Below are 16,417 nucleotides of genomic sequence, written 5' to 3'. Positions count from 1 at the left end.
ATAAATAAAATTAAACTACTGAGCTCCAACTTCACCAGTGCTGCATCATGGTATATGCCAAGAAAAAAATTATCTGCCTTGAGACAAAGGCCAATTTACAAATAAGTACTACTGCTGCAAGAATGGGAAATTCTTAAAGTGCAGGCAGTTCCCGTACACCGGAGTTCACCATTGCTTTTCACTCAACTTCGTTTCTGGTTTCAGTGATTTAAACAGAAACATCTGTATAGTTAAGCCCAGCCCATGCATGAGTGTACAGTAGTAGCTCCTGGCCAATACGGACGGCTTGATTCATAGCCTTAGATGTAAACTTAAATGTCAGAAGAAACACTACATATAAGTCAAAAGTCCTTCGCCTACAACATGGCATAAAGCTTTGCAAAGCGAGCAATGTATTTCCTGAACGGTGCTTTATTCGCAACTGCTTCCAAATCAGTGTACTTATTTTGATATCCCCCTCGTCCCCCCGTCGAAGATGTCAAATCTCTCTCCCACCCTCTCTAGTCTAAAGGGTAAGGCGAGATTTATAAGCAACAGGCTGAGTTGGAGGGTATGGTCTCTCCCCATTCCTTTCCAGTGGAACAAGACCCGATGTAAGGCAGCTAGTACCACTCTCACTCGTGACAACATACACGCAGGAAATACGAACTCAGTCCCACCTCTCCCCTCCCTAAAAAAGCAAACGACGCAAAGATTAGCAACTCCGTCGCCAGAATTAAATGATAACCAGTCGGGGGCCGCCTGCCTCTCCCCGGCGCCTGCGGGACGGCAGACACTGGGAGCAGGACAGCTCGTCTCTTCCATCCCCGAACCAGGGCAGCCAGCCCCACGCCTGGTCCGCGTCCCCCCGCAGCCGGGACCAACGAGGAGGATAGCCGCAGAGGACTGCCGTGGCGCCCCTTCGGCTGCCTCCCGGACGCAGCGCTGCCCCGCACCCCACCGACGCCCGCACCTGAGGCGGCTGCCGGGGACCCAGCGGGAGGGCGAGGAGCTAGGCGGGCCAAAGTTACTCACTGGGAAAGCGCGGCTGTCCGGGTCGCGCATCGGCTCCCGGAGCCGCAGCCCGGCGCCAGCTCCGCTCTCCTTGGCTCGCTGAGGGAGCCGGGAGCGGGGCGGCTTCCGCTCCGCCGGGAATCGGGGCTGCAGGCACCGCGTCCGCCGCTGCGTCGGCCGCCACCGCCGCTGCAGATTTCCTGGTAAGAAGCAAAGTCTGGCCAAGACTTCACTTCTCAACCGCCCCTGCTGTCTTCCCGGGGGCAAGCGCCAGGGCCCAGCCGCCCATCCCGACACGCACCTGGACCAATCCGTGGCAGAATAGGCCGGAGGAGGGGGCGGAACAGAGCAACAGAGCGGACCCACCTATCCTAGGGCTTAGGGGGCGGGTCAGCCGGGGCCGTCACTCTTGGGTTAGAGTGAGCCCACTACACCCCGCGCCGCATGCCCTCCCCCCACCCGCTTTCTGCAAGGTTCTTCGGCTTACCTCGCAGAAGACGGGCTCAAGAAGTGTCTCTGCCTTCCCGGTCTTCGGCCGCGAGGTGCATGGAACAGCGGGGGAAGGCAGTGAATCTCTAGGGGACTCGGGGAAGAACCGGTGGCACAGGAAAGTAGAAGTGTAGGTGTGCTGGGCGACGGGACAGCTGGGGTAGGGTGGTAGGGACAGGGGTTGGCCAGGAGGAGGAAGACGAGGAGAACAGGAGAGCGAGGAAGGGAAGACTATTTGCGAAGAATACCTGAAGGGACGGAGAGAGGAGAGGTACGCCGGAAGAAGGGGACTGAGAGCGAGTCTGTGTGGAAAGGTTGCCGAGGCGGGGCAGGGCACCTGAGAACAAAGGTGAGGGAGGTTCCGCAGGTGAGGAGGTTGAAGAAGCCAAAAGGGTAAAGGGAAAAGGAAGTCCAAAGAGAGGAAGGACGTACTACAAGGGTAGAAAAGATCCTAGGAGAAAAAGGATGGGAGGGAAAAGTTTCCTTCCAAACTCTCACTCTCCCCTCAAATGATCAAGACAGGCTGAGATGTGCAAATATCGTCTTAAACCCATTCTATTATATTGTGAAATTCATCAAGGTGTATTTATTAACTATAGATTAAGCCTATAGTCCCATGAAAGCCTCTCAAAGTCAGAGGTCCTGTGTAGAAGTAACACCGTCCTCCGCAGGTCTAGCAGCAGCAAGTCAAAAAGGAGCCGGATTTGAGCCCTAAGAAGGTTATTTGGGAGAGCCAGGTACGCCCCTCCCCCTTCGCCTACACGTGGGGAAAGGTGCCCAGGGCTGAGCTCAGGTGCCCACAAGCCTGTCTCTTCCTTGGGGTTGGGGCTGGGGCCGGAGCCCAACTCCACCTCTCCCCGCTAGCTCTCTTGGGGGACCTACTCCGGAAGCGCCAGCTGAGCCGCTCTGGCCCAGCTACCGCCCTCTTCCCGCTGGGGGCGGGGTATGTGGGCGGGGCCTCGGGGCGGAGCCTCGAAGTCCCGCCCAGTGGATGGGCCTTGTGGCGCTGCTGTAGCTCCTCCTTCCTCCTTCCGTCCTCCGCCCCTTCCGTCAGTGGTTCCTTCCTTCCTACTCGGTTCGCACGTTTCGCGATATGGGGCAGAGCGTTCTGTCTGCCTTCACCACCTGAGGATTCCGGAAGCCGCCCCCGCGATGGAAGAGGACCAGGAGTTGGAGAGGTAACGTCCGAGGAGGCTGGCGGGAGGAGCGGGCCGCGCCGTGCACCGGCGCTAGCGGCCGAGGAGGGGTCCGCGGCCGGCCGGGGCTTCAGCTTCTGCCGCGTCCCGGCCTGACTGGGAGGGCAGGGGACGAGAGAAATGGGCGTCTGGGCGGGAGAGGGGCCTCCTCTTGGGAAAAGAGGGTAGGAGACAGGGATGGGTTTGAATAGAGACGCTCTGGACACTAGATACCAACGAGGGAAGAAAACAAGTTGTTGAGAAACCCCCAAACTGCCAATCTCCAATTAGAACAGCAAGAGTAAATCAAGCTAACGTGTAAAATCACGCACCAGGCCACTGTCCCCAGGTGATAGTATTTGTGTATTCAGTCAGGCCTAAGGCCCTGTAACTGTGGCCCAAGTCCCTCTGCTCAGTTATTTTTTCTCCCTCCTGCTGGATCGACTCTTCTCGATCAAACTAGTTTCCTTACCTCTTCCAAATGGGCCTACACGTTGATCATCTGTAGTCTCCAATCTTATAATAATCTGTTTCTCTATGCCTTCCAACTCCCTTTTCATCCTCTAGCAGGACCACCCTATTCTAATCCTATCCTTTCTTGTGATTCTATCAAAAGAATATTTTAGCAAACATTTAAGTCTGTGTTTTAAAGAGACTGCCCTGTGGCCATGTGGATGGTCAGATGGAGTAGGGAGAAACTGGAGGTAATAAGTTAGGGGTTTTTTGATAGAATATGTGGAGGCAGGAAAATAAGGGGCTAATGCTAATAATTCTGTGTAAGTGGAGTGCATTAGACTATTAATGTGTAACAATTGTGACATAGTAAATGAAAAAAGCTAGTAACAAAATATTCAGTATAATCTCATTTTTATAAAAAATATGTGTGTAGAAAAATGTCTGGATTGAAGACCTCAATGGCTGAAGGCGAGAGGAAGACAGCCCTGGAAATGGTCCAGGCAGCTGGAACAGATAGACACTGTGTGACATTTGTTTTGCACGAGGAGGACCATACCCTAGGAAATTCTCTTCGTTACATGATCATGAAGAACCCGGAAGTGGAATTTTGTGGTTACACTACAACCCATCCTTCAGAGAGTAAAATTAATTTACGCATTCAGACTCGAGGAGCTCTTCCAGCTGTTGAGCCATTTCAGAGAGGCCTGAATGAGCTCATGAATGTCTGCCAACATGTGCTTGACAAGTTTGAGGCCAGCATAAAGGAATATAAGGACCAAAAAGCCAGCAGAAGTGAATCCACATTCTAGTCCCTTGTGCATCATACAGGGAGGAACATCCTCTAACATATTTTCTTCGTGATCTTGCAAAACCCAGAAGGAAGTAGAAGTTTGATTGCAGCATGATCTGTCCTTCAGAAAGGTGTGATTCTATCTAATCACCATTACATTTGTTAGATTCCCTGCCATAACCTTTGTATTCTTCTAATAAATTCTAATAAATTCCCTCTTTAAACTAATTTGAGTGGTTTCTGTTCCTTGGTCCTCATGGTTTACTAGGGGTATTAGCATTTTTTTAAACTTTACTTGAGCCAACATTGAAAGGGAGGAAACTATGATAAAAGCAGGGGCCTAGACAAGGACTTTTGTTAAGGGAATTAAAAGAAATATGCATTCATGGCTGTGACTGGGGAAGAGGGAGATGTACAATAGAGCATGAGTCCAGATATTGTGGGTGTTTTTTTAGGGGAAAACAGGAAAGAAAGATGGGAGTGGGGGGGAAGGACTTATCCTCTTGCTACATGTTTTTTTATCCTTTGCAGTGATTGGTAGATTAGGCAAGAGTAGGGGTTAATTTGAAAGAATTGTGAGGATTCTGGTTTCACATGAGAATTTTAGGTAATATCAGGCTCCATCTTTTTGATGTTTATAGGATAGATATCAGTTTACTGCTTTAATTTCAGGACAGTAATAAAATATTTAGTTAGAAATGACCTAAGTAGGTCAAGAGAATTTAATTATATTAGAGAGGAAGTTTACTGGGATGGCCAGATTACCTTTTCAGTCCTTAGGTAGATATCTAAGTATAGCCCAGGGTTACATAAAAGAAGCAGTATTTGAAAAAAAAAGTAAGGACAGGGAGAAAAAATTCAATATGGGGGAAATGATTTTTTTTTTTTAAACTTAAGATAGGAAATCACATCTAAGAGCTGTCCTACTTACCTCTTAAATGTTGTCTCATGTCTATCCTACTCCAACTTGACTCTTAATTTACCTTAAATATCTGTCAACCTGTGAACCTGAGCACCCCACACCCCAGTACTCATGCTTTGGGGTTTTGTTTATGTCAGTTCCTCTTTCTGGAGGACTCTTTTAACATCTGCCATACTGTAGTGTAGGTGAGAACTTAATATGTTAGACTCTGCATGCTAGTTTGTGTACTTGCCTGTGCTTTCATTATACTCCATTTCCTGGTCTTGGATTTACTATGTGATTGTTAGTACTTACATTGTCTACCATTATACTTACTTGCAGCACAGTGTCTGATATGTAGTGAACTCATATCAGACCTCTTCTACTGGCCTGCCATGGAGCTTGCGTTTCCTACATGCAGTCAGTTTCTTTAGGTAGATACAGTTCTGCATTTTTTGAGCACCTGGCATATACCAGCCCCTGAGATAGATTTGCTAGTGGATGAGACACAGGTCTTGTCCTCGTGGAGCATACGTGATAAAAGGAGTGGAATTTTTCAAAGTTGTATTTGTGTGAGACTAAACATATGGTAGAAAACATGAGAGGAGAATCTGCTTTAGATGTGGAAGTCAGGGAATATCTTCGAGAGATTACAAAAGAGAAGGAGATAGTTCTGCAAAAAGGAGAGAAAAGCTTTCTGGGGGAATAGTATGTGCAAAGGTCCTGAAGCAGAAAATGGGTGGTTTGAGGAATTAAATGTACTGAAAGAAGATTTATATATCTGTAGCATGAATTCAGTGGGAAGAAGAGCTGGAGTGGTAAGGAGCTGGGTTTTATGTACAATGGGAATGGCATCTAAATACTTTGATTACAGTGTGGGGAAATGAATTTGTAGAGAGGTCAGAGTAAAAGCAGAAACTTAAGAGGGGGCACAACCTGGAAGGGCAATAAGCTAGTGATAGAGGAAAGGGGGTGGATTTGGGGTGTATTTTTGAACCAAATTTGTACAGAATTGGTAGACTTCAGGAATTTGATGTGGAAGGTGAGGAAACAGAACAATGACTTCTACCTAGGTTTGGGGCCAAATTACTGAAATGGGAAGTTTAAGAGGGAAAATGGGTTGGGAGATGGAGAAGGTGACTAAACTCAAAAGTTCCATCCTGAACATGGTATATAGTAGATAGGTGAGTGGGAGGCCATGAAAGAGATCTAACAAAGCTAGAGATTAATTTAGTTAGTTCTTGCCATAAAGGTGATGTAAATCCCTAAAAGCTCGAGTGTGGGAAATAACTGGGCCCAACACCAAGCCTTGCCCATGCCTAGTGTTTAACATTTGGGTTAAAAAAGGAGCAACCAGTGAGACAGGAAGTCCTGTAGAAAGTAGAGTTGTGGAATCCAGAGCTCTCAGAGAGGGAGAGTGATGTTGAGTGAGTTGAACATAAGGATTGAGAAATGTTCATTGGAATTAGCAGGAATGTTGTTTGGCAGTAGGCAGCATTAATTTAGTGCCTACGGTTAGATATTAACACTCACTGTACAGAAGAATGACTTTATTTGGGTTTTTCAGTAAAGAAGATACACTGTGGGACATTGGAGAGCTAAATTTAAATGGCAGCAGGGATGAGGAAAGATCAAAAGCCTGGAGAGCATTTTCCTAGAGTGATAGAAAAGATTCTGGAAAACCAATGAAGATATAGGGAAGTCCTAAAGGGGTAAGTGGGAAATGATCAAAAACTTCTTTGCCTTTTCTGAAATTTTGCTTATGAGTAGTCCTGCGGGGATGATAAATAGAATTATGTTGAAGTTTAATGCCTCTGAATGAAGACTTGTCAGGAGATGAAAGCGAAGTTCAGTTAGTGGACATAGCGGTGCAGAATGATGATAGATAGTAGGCTGAAGTGATGAATGACAGCACCCAGCAGTGACCACTGGCTGTAACTCATGGCTTCTTTGCTCCTAAAAGGATTTATTGTCACTGATCATGTGACATGCTGGCTTAAAACCGTAGGGTGGTCATAAAATCACAGGTTCATACAAAACACCTGAAGGCAGATAGGTGAAAAGAAAAAAAAAACTGAGGGTAAGGCAGGCGGAATAACCGAGAGTCATGTATATGTGGGAGGAATCTGCATAAAATCAGCAAGGACCTGAGAGAAGGCTGAATTGGTCTATGAAAGGATGGAGATATGAATAATATTGATCTAAACTGAAAATGATCAGTATTTCTCATTTGCTCTCTAATAGCATTTTACTCTAAATAAACTAATATTAATGATTCAAGATCAGAAATTCTGTTTAGCTATAAAGTACTATGCCTTTTAAGGAACCAGTTATTAAATGATTACCTGCCAAAGGCTTTTAATATATAATAATTTGAGTGCTCACCTAGCACTTTCCATTTTCAAAGCATTTTTACAAACTATAAATTGCATATAGCTATAACATCTAAGTGCTCTAATTAATTGGTGTAACACACAGGTGCCTACAAAATCTCTGTAGAGATAAAAAGGTGTGTACATAAAAAGTCCATTCAGTACATTCTGACCCAGAGTGTCTTATATTTCAGGAAAGAGGAGAGCATATCAAGTTCTAGGGCCCACCGTTCCCCAACCTTCTTTTTGTTTCGCTTAAACACATTATTAAGATTGTAGCTAGTCTCCAGATCACTCGACAAAAGTCATCATTTTTGGTTTGTTAGCATAATTTTAGAGTCAAAGACCATCTTGTAATATGCTTCCAACAGCGCTCCTAGGAAGTTTACCTGAGTCCACTAGTCTGCTTTCAAATACTTACAAAGATCCCAAATTTAGCCCTTGAGCTTGTTTTAATTTTGGGGGGGGGGGTTGCTATTTTGAAACTTTAGAAACTGCCAGTAGGGTTAATGTGTTATCTGTATTTTTTTTCCATAGTGAAATTTCTTCCAAACCTACATTATTAGATCTCTGTACAACAAATAGGTACATAGTAGTGGCACAGTCCTGAGAAATGATGGCGAAAAAGAGAATATAAATAATACGGGTCTGTCCTAAAAAGCCTTATGTGGTTTTGGAGAGAGAAGACAGGTTTTACACATGAAAAAAATTGCATTTATGGTGAACTGCTGTAATGTTCAGTGTAGAGTATTACGTGCTGAACACAGAATAGTGTCTCAGTGAGAGACATATATTGAAGCAAAGATTGATTCATGAGTACCCCTCTGCCACCACTGTGCTAGGCACTGGAAATAGCAAACAAAACAGGCATAATCTGCCTTCTAGTAATTCATGGAGTGTTGAAGTTGGCAGACTTGTAAAATAGTGTTCCAGGATAAATGGTTTCCTCTTTCCCAGTGTAAAGGAACCATTTAAGATTCTTGAGCTGGGGAATTCCATGAAGGTTTTGTTTTTTTTTTTCCCCATGCCTGTGCAGAATGGATGAGTACAAGGAAGCATTGGGAGACAGCAGTGAATTAGGGGGCATTTGGAATAGTGCAAGTGTAATGTAAGGAGGCAGAGTTGCAGAAATGGAGGTGGTAAAAAGATGAATACCAAAAAAACCTATAAAAGAATTAAAATGACTTTGAGACAGATTCTGCATAGGGGTAAAGGTAATGAAAGGCTTGAAAATGGCCCGATACCAATGTCTTTGACCTGTTTCCCTACCGTCCCCTCACAACCAAAACCGGAATGGCAGCATGTACCATCTCCGCCCCAGCCTCTCCTTGCGAATGGGAGCCAGAGAGAACAACCACCTTTACTTAACTCGTTTCCCCACCCATGTCAGAAGAATGAGCATATTAGATAATGATATGAATCCAGGGCTTCAGGTGCGAAAGTTGGGGATGGGAAGAGGCAGTTAGTGTAGTAAGCTGACTGGCTTTTATGACTACCTGCCTTCACCAAGTTGCTCTCCTGAAAGAGAACATTTCATTTATTCATTCATTCCATAAATAATGTTGAGCACATACCATATGGAGACACATTAAGAGATACAGCAGATGGAACAATTATAAAGGACACATGGACAATAATGTGGGAGGGGTGGAAATGGGGGGGAGGTGGGGAGGGCTGGGGGGGTGGGCGGGGGTGAGGGGGAAAGGCAGAAAACTACTTGAACAACAATAAAAAAAGTTAATTAGTTTTTTAAAGAAGGAGAAAAGAAAAAACTATGGTGAAGTTCAGTTAATACCAACTCAGGGGATTTTCATGTTTTAATCAATTATGAAAGCTAAATTAAAAAAAAAAAAGATACAGCAGAACAAGTTGCCTACATGCAGTTTATTTTCTAATGGCAGAGATAGAAAAGTGCATAAATATATAATGTAATTTAAGGTAAGGATATAAATGGGAAGTAAAAGAATGATGGGGGTGAGAAGGCACTGAGACATTGAGTAGTTAAGAAAGGCCTTTCTGAAGAGGTGGCATTTGAACAGAAATAACAGAGAGAGACCAAGAATAAAGGAGCATATGCCCAGAGTTTTCTGAAACAAACCTAGATTATTCAGCATAGAAAAAGCAAAATTAGGAAACTTTCTAAAGGAATATACTTTCAGCATTGTGTATGAGTGGGTTTTATTAGTACCTAGATTTATGTCATTTATTAATCTTAGGTTTTGACCTAATAATTATAGAAACGAATATTGAGTTCCTGTGTGAGATACTTGTACATTGTAGGAGTTTTGGATTGGCTAATATATGTGTGTATTAGGGGAGTTGAGTTGATTTTTACTGGCATTTTTTTTGTGTGTGTGTATTTTTGAGAAAAGTATTACCTTTCTCAGAAGCAGAAGTTGATGCGCTTGGGATCCTGCACATCTTTTCAGGCTAAATAACTGCTCTTATAGTATAGGAGCTAAGAGGTTGCACTATTAAAATCACATTGCTTGGGTCTTGGCTCTAGACTTCTTAGCTCTATGTCCTTAGACATGCTGTTTGACCTCTTTGTGCCTCAGTTTCTTCATCTGTAAGATTGAGATAACAATAATACCACATAGGGAAGCTACAACTATTAATTTAAATAATATATTCACTATTAATTTAGATAATATATTCAAAGTGCTTAGGATATTATCTTTCCCATGTAGTGTGCTCTCAATCAGTGTTAGCTATTATTATATCGTTAATTGTGTCAAACAAGCTGGTTTTTTTTATTCTACGTGAAAACTTGAAAACAAAAAAACCTTAGTAACCTTTGTTTTTTTATTTGTTTGTTTGTTTGCCTCTAGCCCAAGCAGCAGTAGAATATAAATTTGTGGACCCCAGTATGGAATGTTACCAGTATGCCAAGGCCATTGCTTTGAAGATAGTTTAAAATAGCCTTCCTATTAATAGGATCTAGTTAAAAATCAAACATAAATGGATTGGGTTTCTCCTCTTTTCACAAAGAAATTAAGATTCTAATGGAACATTTATAATCTTTCTTGAGCTTTAAGGCAAAGGATAAGCAGAAAGGAAAAGCAAGTTCTATAGCAAATTGATACCTGGTTTGGTGCCAAAATATCTGAATATTGCTTTGACTGGTGTGGCTCAGTTGGTTGGGTGTTGTCCTGCAAAGCGATTCCCCGTCAGGACACATGCCTGGGTTGCTGGTTCGGTCCCCAGTTGGGGCGTGTACCAGAGGCAACTGATTGATGTTTTCTAATATTGATGTTTCTCTCCCTCTCTTTCTCCCTCCCTTCCCCTCTCTCTAAAAATAAGTAAATAAATAAAAAAATACCTGAATATTGATAGGAAGCAAGGACTTATGCTAGGTCAGCTAAGCATAAAATATACTTGTTGATAATTTTATCTAATCATACTAGTCCTCAGTAAATTCCACATTTGTTATATAAGGCACTTAAAATATGTCAAAAAGAAAAGCTACCTGCTTGCTTTTCTAAATTTACCATGCTGACCTGGATCAGACTTCAGAAAAATTGTATATAATGCTTCAAACAATGCTATTGAAAGGCCTCCGAGAGAAAATCAAACTGCTGGGAGCATCTAATCCGAAAGAGACTGAACCACCAGTTGGCTTAAAGAACAGTTTGAGTGTGGCTTGTTTTCTTTTTCAAGGGTGAAAGAGGCTTTCTGTCTAAGGGCCTCTCACTCAAGACGGTACTGTGTGGAGGTGTCCTGACTTCAGAGTCCTGAAGGGTAAGGACTCTGAAGTCAGAGGGCCTGTCTCCCACATTCCTAACTTGTCAGTGTGGGAGAGTGACCTAACTTTTATAAGCCTCAGTCTCCTTATCTGTAAAATTGGACTAATAAAAATACCTACTTTGTAGGGCTGTTGTGAAGACTAAGTGAAATAAAGCACTTAGGACAATGCCTAGTATTGTATATTTAAATGCACAAAAATGAGCTATTGCTGTTATTGTACAATATATTGATGATTGTTTAAACCAATTAGTGGTGGTTGGAATTGTAGCCTTCATAGTACTGGTTATGCCTCATTATCCACGGCAGCCCTCAAGGCTGGCTTGCCCCCGCTGATCTCTGTCTGTCCACATCACCGCCTGTGACTGTCTGCCATACTTGCCTTCTCACTTCTTTCATATTGATATAAGCCTAACTTGTTCCTGTTTCAGAGCCTTGGCCTTTGCCTTTTACCTACATCTTTACATGGCCTGTGTCTTTTCAATGTCATTTATTCAGAAAGACCATCCTTGACCATTGTGTGAGCTATCCATTAATGTATAACAAATTGCCCTTAAACTTAGTGGCTGAAAAAAAAAATTCTTACAGTTTCTATGGGTCAGGAGTCTGGTTGGAGTGTAGCTGGATGGTTGTGACTCGATCTCACAAGGCTACAATCAAAGTGTCATCTGGGCTACAGTCATCTCAATACTTGACAGTGGGCTATTTCTCGCCTAAGTTCATTCACATGGGGTTGCCTCATGCCATAGCATCTGGCTTCCCCTAGATCGAGATATCCAGGAAAGAAAGAGACCTCAGAAGGAAGCCACGGTCTTTTTATATCCTAGTCTCAGAAGGGCATCCCGTCACTTCTGCCGCATTCTGTTTGTTAGAAGTCAGTAGGTCCAAGTCGGCTACACTGCGGGTGGATTTTACAAGGGTATGAATACCAGGAGGGGATCCTTAGGAGCGTTTTGGAGACTGCCTACCACAGTTGCCTTCCCCAAATGGCATGTGCACCTACATACAAACCACCATTTTCTGTGCCTGACATCGCTTCACACCTTTATGGTACTCACCATTAACCGACATTTTATTATGTATTATAGGTTTGTTGTCTGACTCCATTTAAATATAGACTCCCTGAGGGTAAGGGTTTCATCCCTTTTTGCCTGTGTATCCATAGCACTTAAAACCCCGCTGGGCACAGAGCAGGGTTTCATTAGTGTTTATTCAATGAAAGAATGAATGACTGATAGTCAGTGTCGGTATGACTGATGCAATAGGGAAGACAGACTGCAGAGGACCGATTTGTAATGACATTAGTTCGTGCGCTCATCAGATGACACTTGCATACTCACCCACCGCAGTAATAAGCTTTGAGAAGAAGAAAAAATTTTGATGAGGCAATGAAGCACACCTCTCCTGTGTTTTCCATGGGAGGGAGGGCTGTATTCTAGAATCTCGATAAAGGTGGTTATACTTTGGAATCTATTTCATTTACGTCTTCTCTCTCTCTTAGGCTCTCTTATGTCTTCTTTCTTAGGCTGTCTATCCCCAAGAGCCTTTATACTGCCATCCCTACCACCTTTATCCCATGCTACATTTGTTACCTTTGCTCCTATTAGTCTAAAATGAAAGGTAGCGTATTGCCCACTTGAAGTTGGAAAAAAAGGACATCTTTGTTTTGCAGCAGCAGCAGTATGAAAACAGTGATACTGATTATCCTTGGCATCTGGTCTGCAGGGAATTCCAGTAGGGCAAAAGTTGTAGGGTTATTGTTTTGGGTACCATGAGGTGGAATTCAAAGGATTTGACTCTTAAGTTTTGCTGTTTTGCCAATGCCAAATAATACATTCATTTCCAGACCCGCTGTCTGCTAAATTGATGCCATTTATTACAAAAGTAGCATTGCTATGGAAAAATATAGAATATATGCATTTTTTCAGCAGCTCTTTTGAAGTCCTGCTGTGTCCCAGATACCAGGCCTGCAAAGATGAATTTCATTTGGTTCCTGCCTTCATAGATTGCAATCAGGTTGGACCAAAGAGCTGTGAATACAGGCGTCATTTTTTCTAGCTCTTCCACCTTGTTTAACATTATAGCGCCTCCCCCAACACCTTCATCTTGCAGTATATACAGCCCCTGGAACAGTGCCTGACCCATAGCAGATGCTCAAAAAATACTTACGAATGAATGAATAGTATTTTTTTTTCATTGAATAGCCTAAGAGCTGAGTTTGAATTTGAAAGGCAGAAATAACTATAGCCAAGTACTGGAAGCAACCTAAGTGCCCATCAGGAAATGAGTGGATCCAAAAATTATGGTACATTTACACAATGGAATTCTACGCAGCAGAGAGAAAGAAGGAGCTTATACCCTTTGCAATGGCATGGATGGAACTGGAGAGCATTATGCTAAGTGAAATAAGCCAGGCGGTCAGGGACAAACACCATATGATCTCACCTTTAACTGGAACATAATCAACAAAAGAAAAAAGCAAACAAAATATAACCAGAGACATTGAAATTAAGCACATTGTAACAATAGCCAGAGGGGAGTGCGGAGGGGATAGTGGGGAGAGGGGTCTATAGGAGCTACTATAAAGGACACATGGACAAAATCAAGGGGGAGGGTAGAGGTGGGGGAGGGAGGTGGGACTGGCTGGGGTAGGGTGGAGGGAAGGGGAGAAAATGCAGACAATTGTAACTGAATAAAAATAAATTAATTAAAACTAATAATAAAATAAAAATCATTTAAATTACTTTAAAAAAAAAAAGAACTAACTATAAGTTTTCGAGTTGAAAACCACAAATTTGTGATACTAGGTCTTTAGCGCCATAGTCTGTCACATATCACTGACAACAGTTTGGGACTCTCGGGGAGGAGACAGACTTAGTTCATTTAGCTAAAGGTGGTCATGGCCGGAGCTAGCAAAGACAGAGTGCCAAAGGAGCAGCCTGCACAGTGGGAACTTAGCGAACCTTACAGATGGGTCTGTTAGGAGTCTGTGAGTACAGAGAGGTAACCTGAGCTAAGAAGAGATGGCTGAGCTAACCTAAGCCAAGTTTGACTGTCAGTATATCTGTACTCTACTTTGTACTATTGTATACCCTGCTGTGCTTTATACTTACTGCATAGTTTCAGATCACGGGTCAATAATATTTCAAAAAAAAAAATCTAATAGGGTGAATTGTGTATGCTTACTTAGGTTTTATTTTGCCCTTAAAAATGTACTTTACCTTGTTTTGGAAGAAAATTGTCAGAAACACAGTCTTTATATGTCCTGATAGCAGGTGAAGGACTCCACTGTGTTTTCCACCACAACCAGGCAAGCAATTCAGACAGTGTCTGCCTGGAGATAACACTGATCTCACAGGTTACAGGCTTAGTCCTACAAGATCTCATACCACCCCCCATCCCCCACCCTTCAGAGGCCAACCTTTCAAGTCCAAGTTGTTGCCTGTGCTTGTGGGAAATTAGCTATAACTTGGAGATTCCCATGACCCCCTCTTCCGGATCAATTAATTTGCTAGAGTGGCTCAGGGAACTTAGAGGAATATCTACTTAGGTTTATTAGTGTATAATAAAGGATACAGATGACCAGCCAGACGAAGAGGTACATAGGGCAAAGTATGTGGGATAGGGTGTGGCGTTTTTATGCCCTCTCTTACCGAATCTCCCTATGTTTACCAACCCTGAAGCTCTTGGCACCCCATCCTTTGGGGTTTTTAAGGAGGCTTCATTGTGTGATTGATTAAGTCATTGACCATTGGTGACTGAACTCAATTCTCAGCTCCTCCCATCTCTGCTGCAGATCAGGGGATGGGACTGAAAGTTCCATCCCTTCAATCACCTGGTTGGTTCCCCTGGCAACCAGTTCATAGTTAGGTTACCTAGAGGCTTTCCTAAAGTCACTATTAACATAACAAAAAAACACCTTTATTGCTCTTAGGAGTTTCTTCCAATTTTCTCCTGAGCATTTCATCCATAACTCCCAATTTCTCACTGCCGTGTTTGGTAAATTATTTGGGATGTCAGAATGAATTTTAATTGGAACTCAGAGTATTATTACACAACATTGAGATTCTTCACCTAAAGTTATTTCAGACCCTGGTTTGCTTGCTTATTCTATCCTGTGTACTTAAATGTAAATCCTGGTGTTGGGAATACTTCACAGGGTTTTTATTCAAAAGTGATTAAAATTGGGGATATAAGCATCCATTATCAACTCTTTCCCTGAAGTTGAAAAATAAAGAGTACAGTCATCGTGTTCTATGTCAAAGTAAATGAGTTGGATTATGCTCTGCATCAGATCTTATTATCTAAACTTTCCAGGCTTGGTTCTAGAGGTTTTTTTCTGCTTTTTGTTTATTTGTTTACATGGCAAAGATTACACTTTCCTTAAGTGGATGGGAAAATTGGGGATTCTAGGGCCTTATCATTAGATACGATTCTGCTGAAAATGTCTGTCTTTATCGAAGTGTCAGCCTACAGATGTGCCTGCTGCCCAGACTTGTAGCAGCAAGCCAAGAGTTCCCTTTCTGTGTTCTTGTTCTAGTATGTTGGTCCCCATCTGAGAGCACTGTGCTTCAGAACAAGCCAGGACACGAGGAGGCCAACTGGGCTTATTCTTAATCAAAAGCAGACAGCTTAACAGATACGTTACTGTGACTGTAAAGTAAGAAGACTGATTCCCCTAGCGAAGTGGGAAAAACCAGTTCAATCCTGCTTCAAGGTAGATAGTTTTTTTCACATTTATAGAAAAGGAAACTGAGGTAGGTTTGCAAAAGTTAAGAAACCAGCTTAAGGTTATACAGCTTCTTAGTAGACACGAACCCAAGAATGTCTGACTTCTTAAAAGGCTTAGCTTTTAATGTCCACCATGTTGCCTATGTTATCTCCCTCAGGTACATATGAAGATACAAAAGCTTTGCCAGGCATATGCTCCAAAGAGTTCAATTTGAGTTGACCGGTACTTCTTGTTTACATCTAAGTTGAAGTTGAAACATGTTGGAAATGGCTGCTTTTTATACATCTTAACCATGAAAAGAGTCAATGAGTTAGTATCTGGTTAAGAACCCAGATATGAGTTTACTAATACTTCATTCATAAAAATATCATTTTCCATACTAGTAAACTCCATTCTTTCCTTGCGTGTTATAGTAAAAAGAGTCTTGTAAATACTTGGACTTGGGACCTCTCTGCAACACTGAGTGTATAGGAATCCATATAGAATTTTTTTATTTGGCCCAATTTCTATGAAGTAAATGCTAAGGGAGAATTGTGAACTTAGGGATTGGCTACTTCTAGCCGGTTGTGAAAGTATGGTCCCAAACATTTGTATTAGCACAGTGCCCTTTTTGTAACCATAAGTCTGTCAGACCTTGGGAGCAGGCCCAGTTACGCTGTTTGTGTAATCAGGATGATCTGTCTCTCAGAATTTCCCCTGCTTTCTCAGCTGGGTGTCCGTTCCATGTATAACACAGTCGAATTTCTTCATTAGCATTGCTCCCGC

General features: G+C 42.9%; 3 protein-coding genes across 15 annotated transcripts in view; 2 read left to right on the top strand and 1 right to left on the bottom strand.

The window, feature by feature from the left end:
• LNX2 (ligand of numb-protein X 2) overlaps positions 1 to 1,615 on the bottom strand; it is an 86,011-nt gene extending 84,396 nt beyond the window's left edge. For 5 of the 13 annotated variants that reach the window (XM_045188126.2, XM_071220989.1, XM_071220988.1 and 2 more), the window contains exon 1: positions 1,015 to 1,152. The gene's annotated coding sequence lies outside the window, so the exon portion shown is untranslated. Of the gene's footprint in view, positions 1 to 1,014; positions 1,153 to 1,480 lie in introns of those variants that run through there. The other 8 variants (XM_053920747.1, XM_053920748.1, XM_053920746.1 and 5 more) reach the window with 4 other exon arrangements.
• A 928-nt stretch (positions 1,616 to 2,543) lies between these two features.
• On the top strand, positions 2,544 to 4,131 carry LOC112323177 (DNA-directed RNA polymerases I and III subunit RPAC2). Its single transcript, XM_024580817.3, has 2 exons — positions 2,544 to 2,660; positions 3,547 to 4,131. The coding sequence occupies exons 1-2, from the start codon at positions 2,635 to 2,637 to the stop codon at positions 3,920 to 3,922; spliced, it is 402 nt and encodes a 133-aa protein (XP_024436585.1). The 5' UTR covers positions 2,544 to 2,634; the 3' UTR covers positions 3,923 to 4,131.
• Positions 2,544 to 16,417, top strand: part of LOC112323178 (protein POLR1D) — a 48,141-nt gene continuing 34,267 nt past the window's right edge. Inside the window, exon 1 of the mRNA XM_024580818.3 lies at positions 2,544 to 2,660. Within this exon, the coding sequence (XP_024436586.3) occupies positions 2,635 to 2,660 (26 nt within the window). The 5' untranslated portion in view covers positions 2,544 to 2,634. The remainder of the gene's footprint in view (positions 2,661 to 16,417) is intronic.

Source organism: Desmodus rotundus, chromosome 3 (genome assembly GCF_022682495.2).
Source record: "Desmodus rotundus isolate HL8 chromosome 3, HLdesRot8A.1, whole genome shotgun sequence".
Taxonomy (NCBI): Eukaryota; Metazoa; Chordata; class Mammalia; order Chiroptera; family Phyllostomidae; genus Desmodus; species Desmodus rotundus.
The sequence above is the reverse complement of the archived record's forward strand: the minus strand, read 5'-3'. Positions and strand labels throughout refer to the sequence as shown.

Coding starts and splice junctions, on each gene's coding strand:
- LOC112323177 (XM_024580817.3), top strand. CDS start 2,635: ATGGAAGAGGACCAGGAGTTGGAGAG. Junction 2,661..3,546: donor GAGGACCAGGAGTTGGAGAG/GTAACGTCCGAG, acceptor ATATGTGTGTAG/AAAAATGTCTGGATTGAAGA.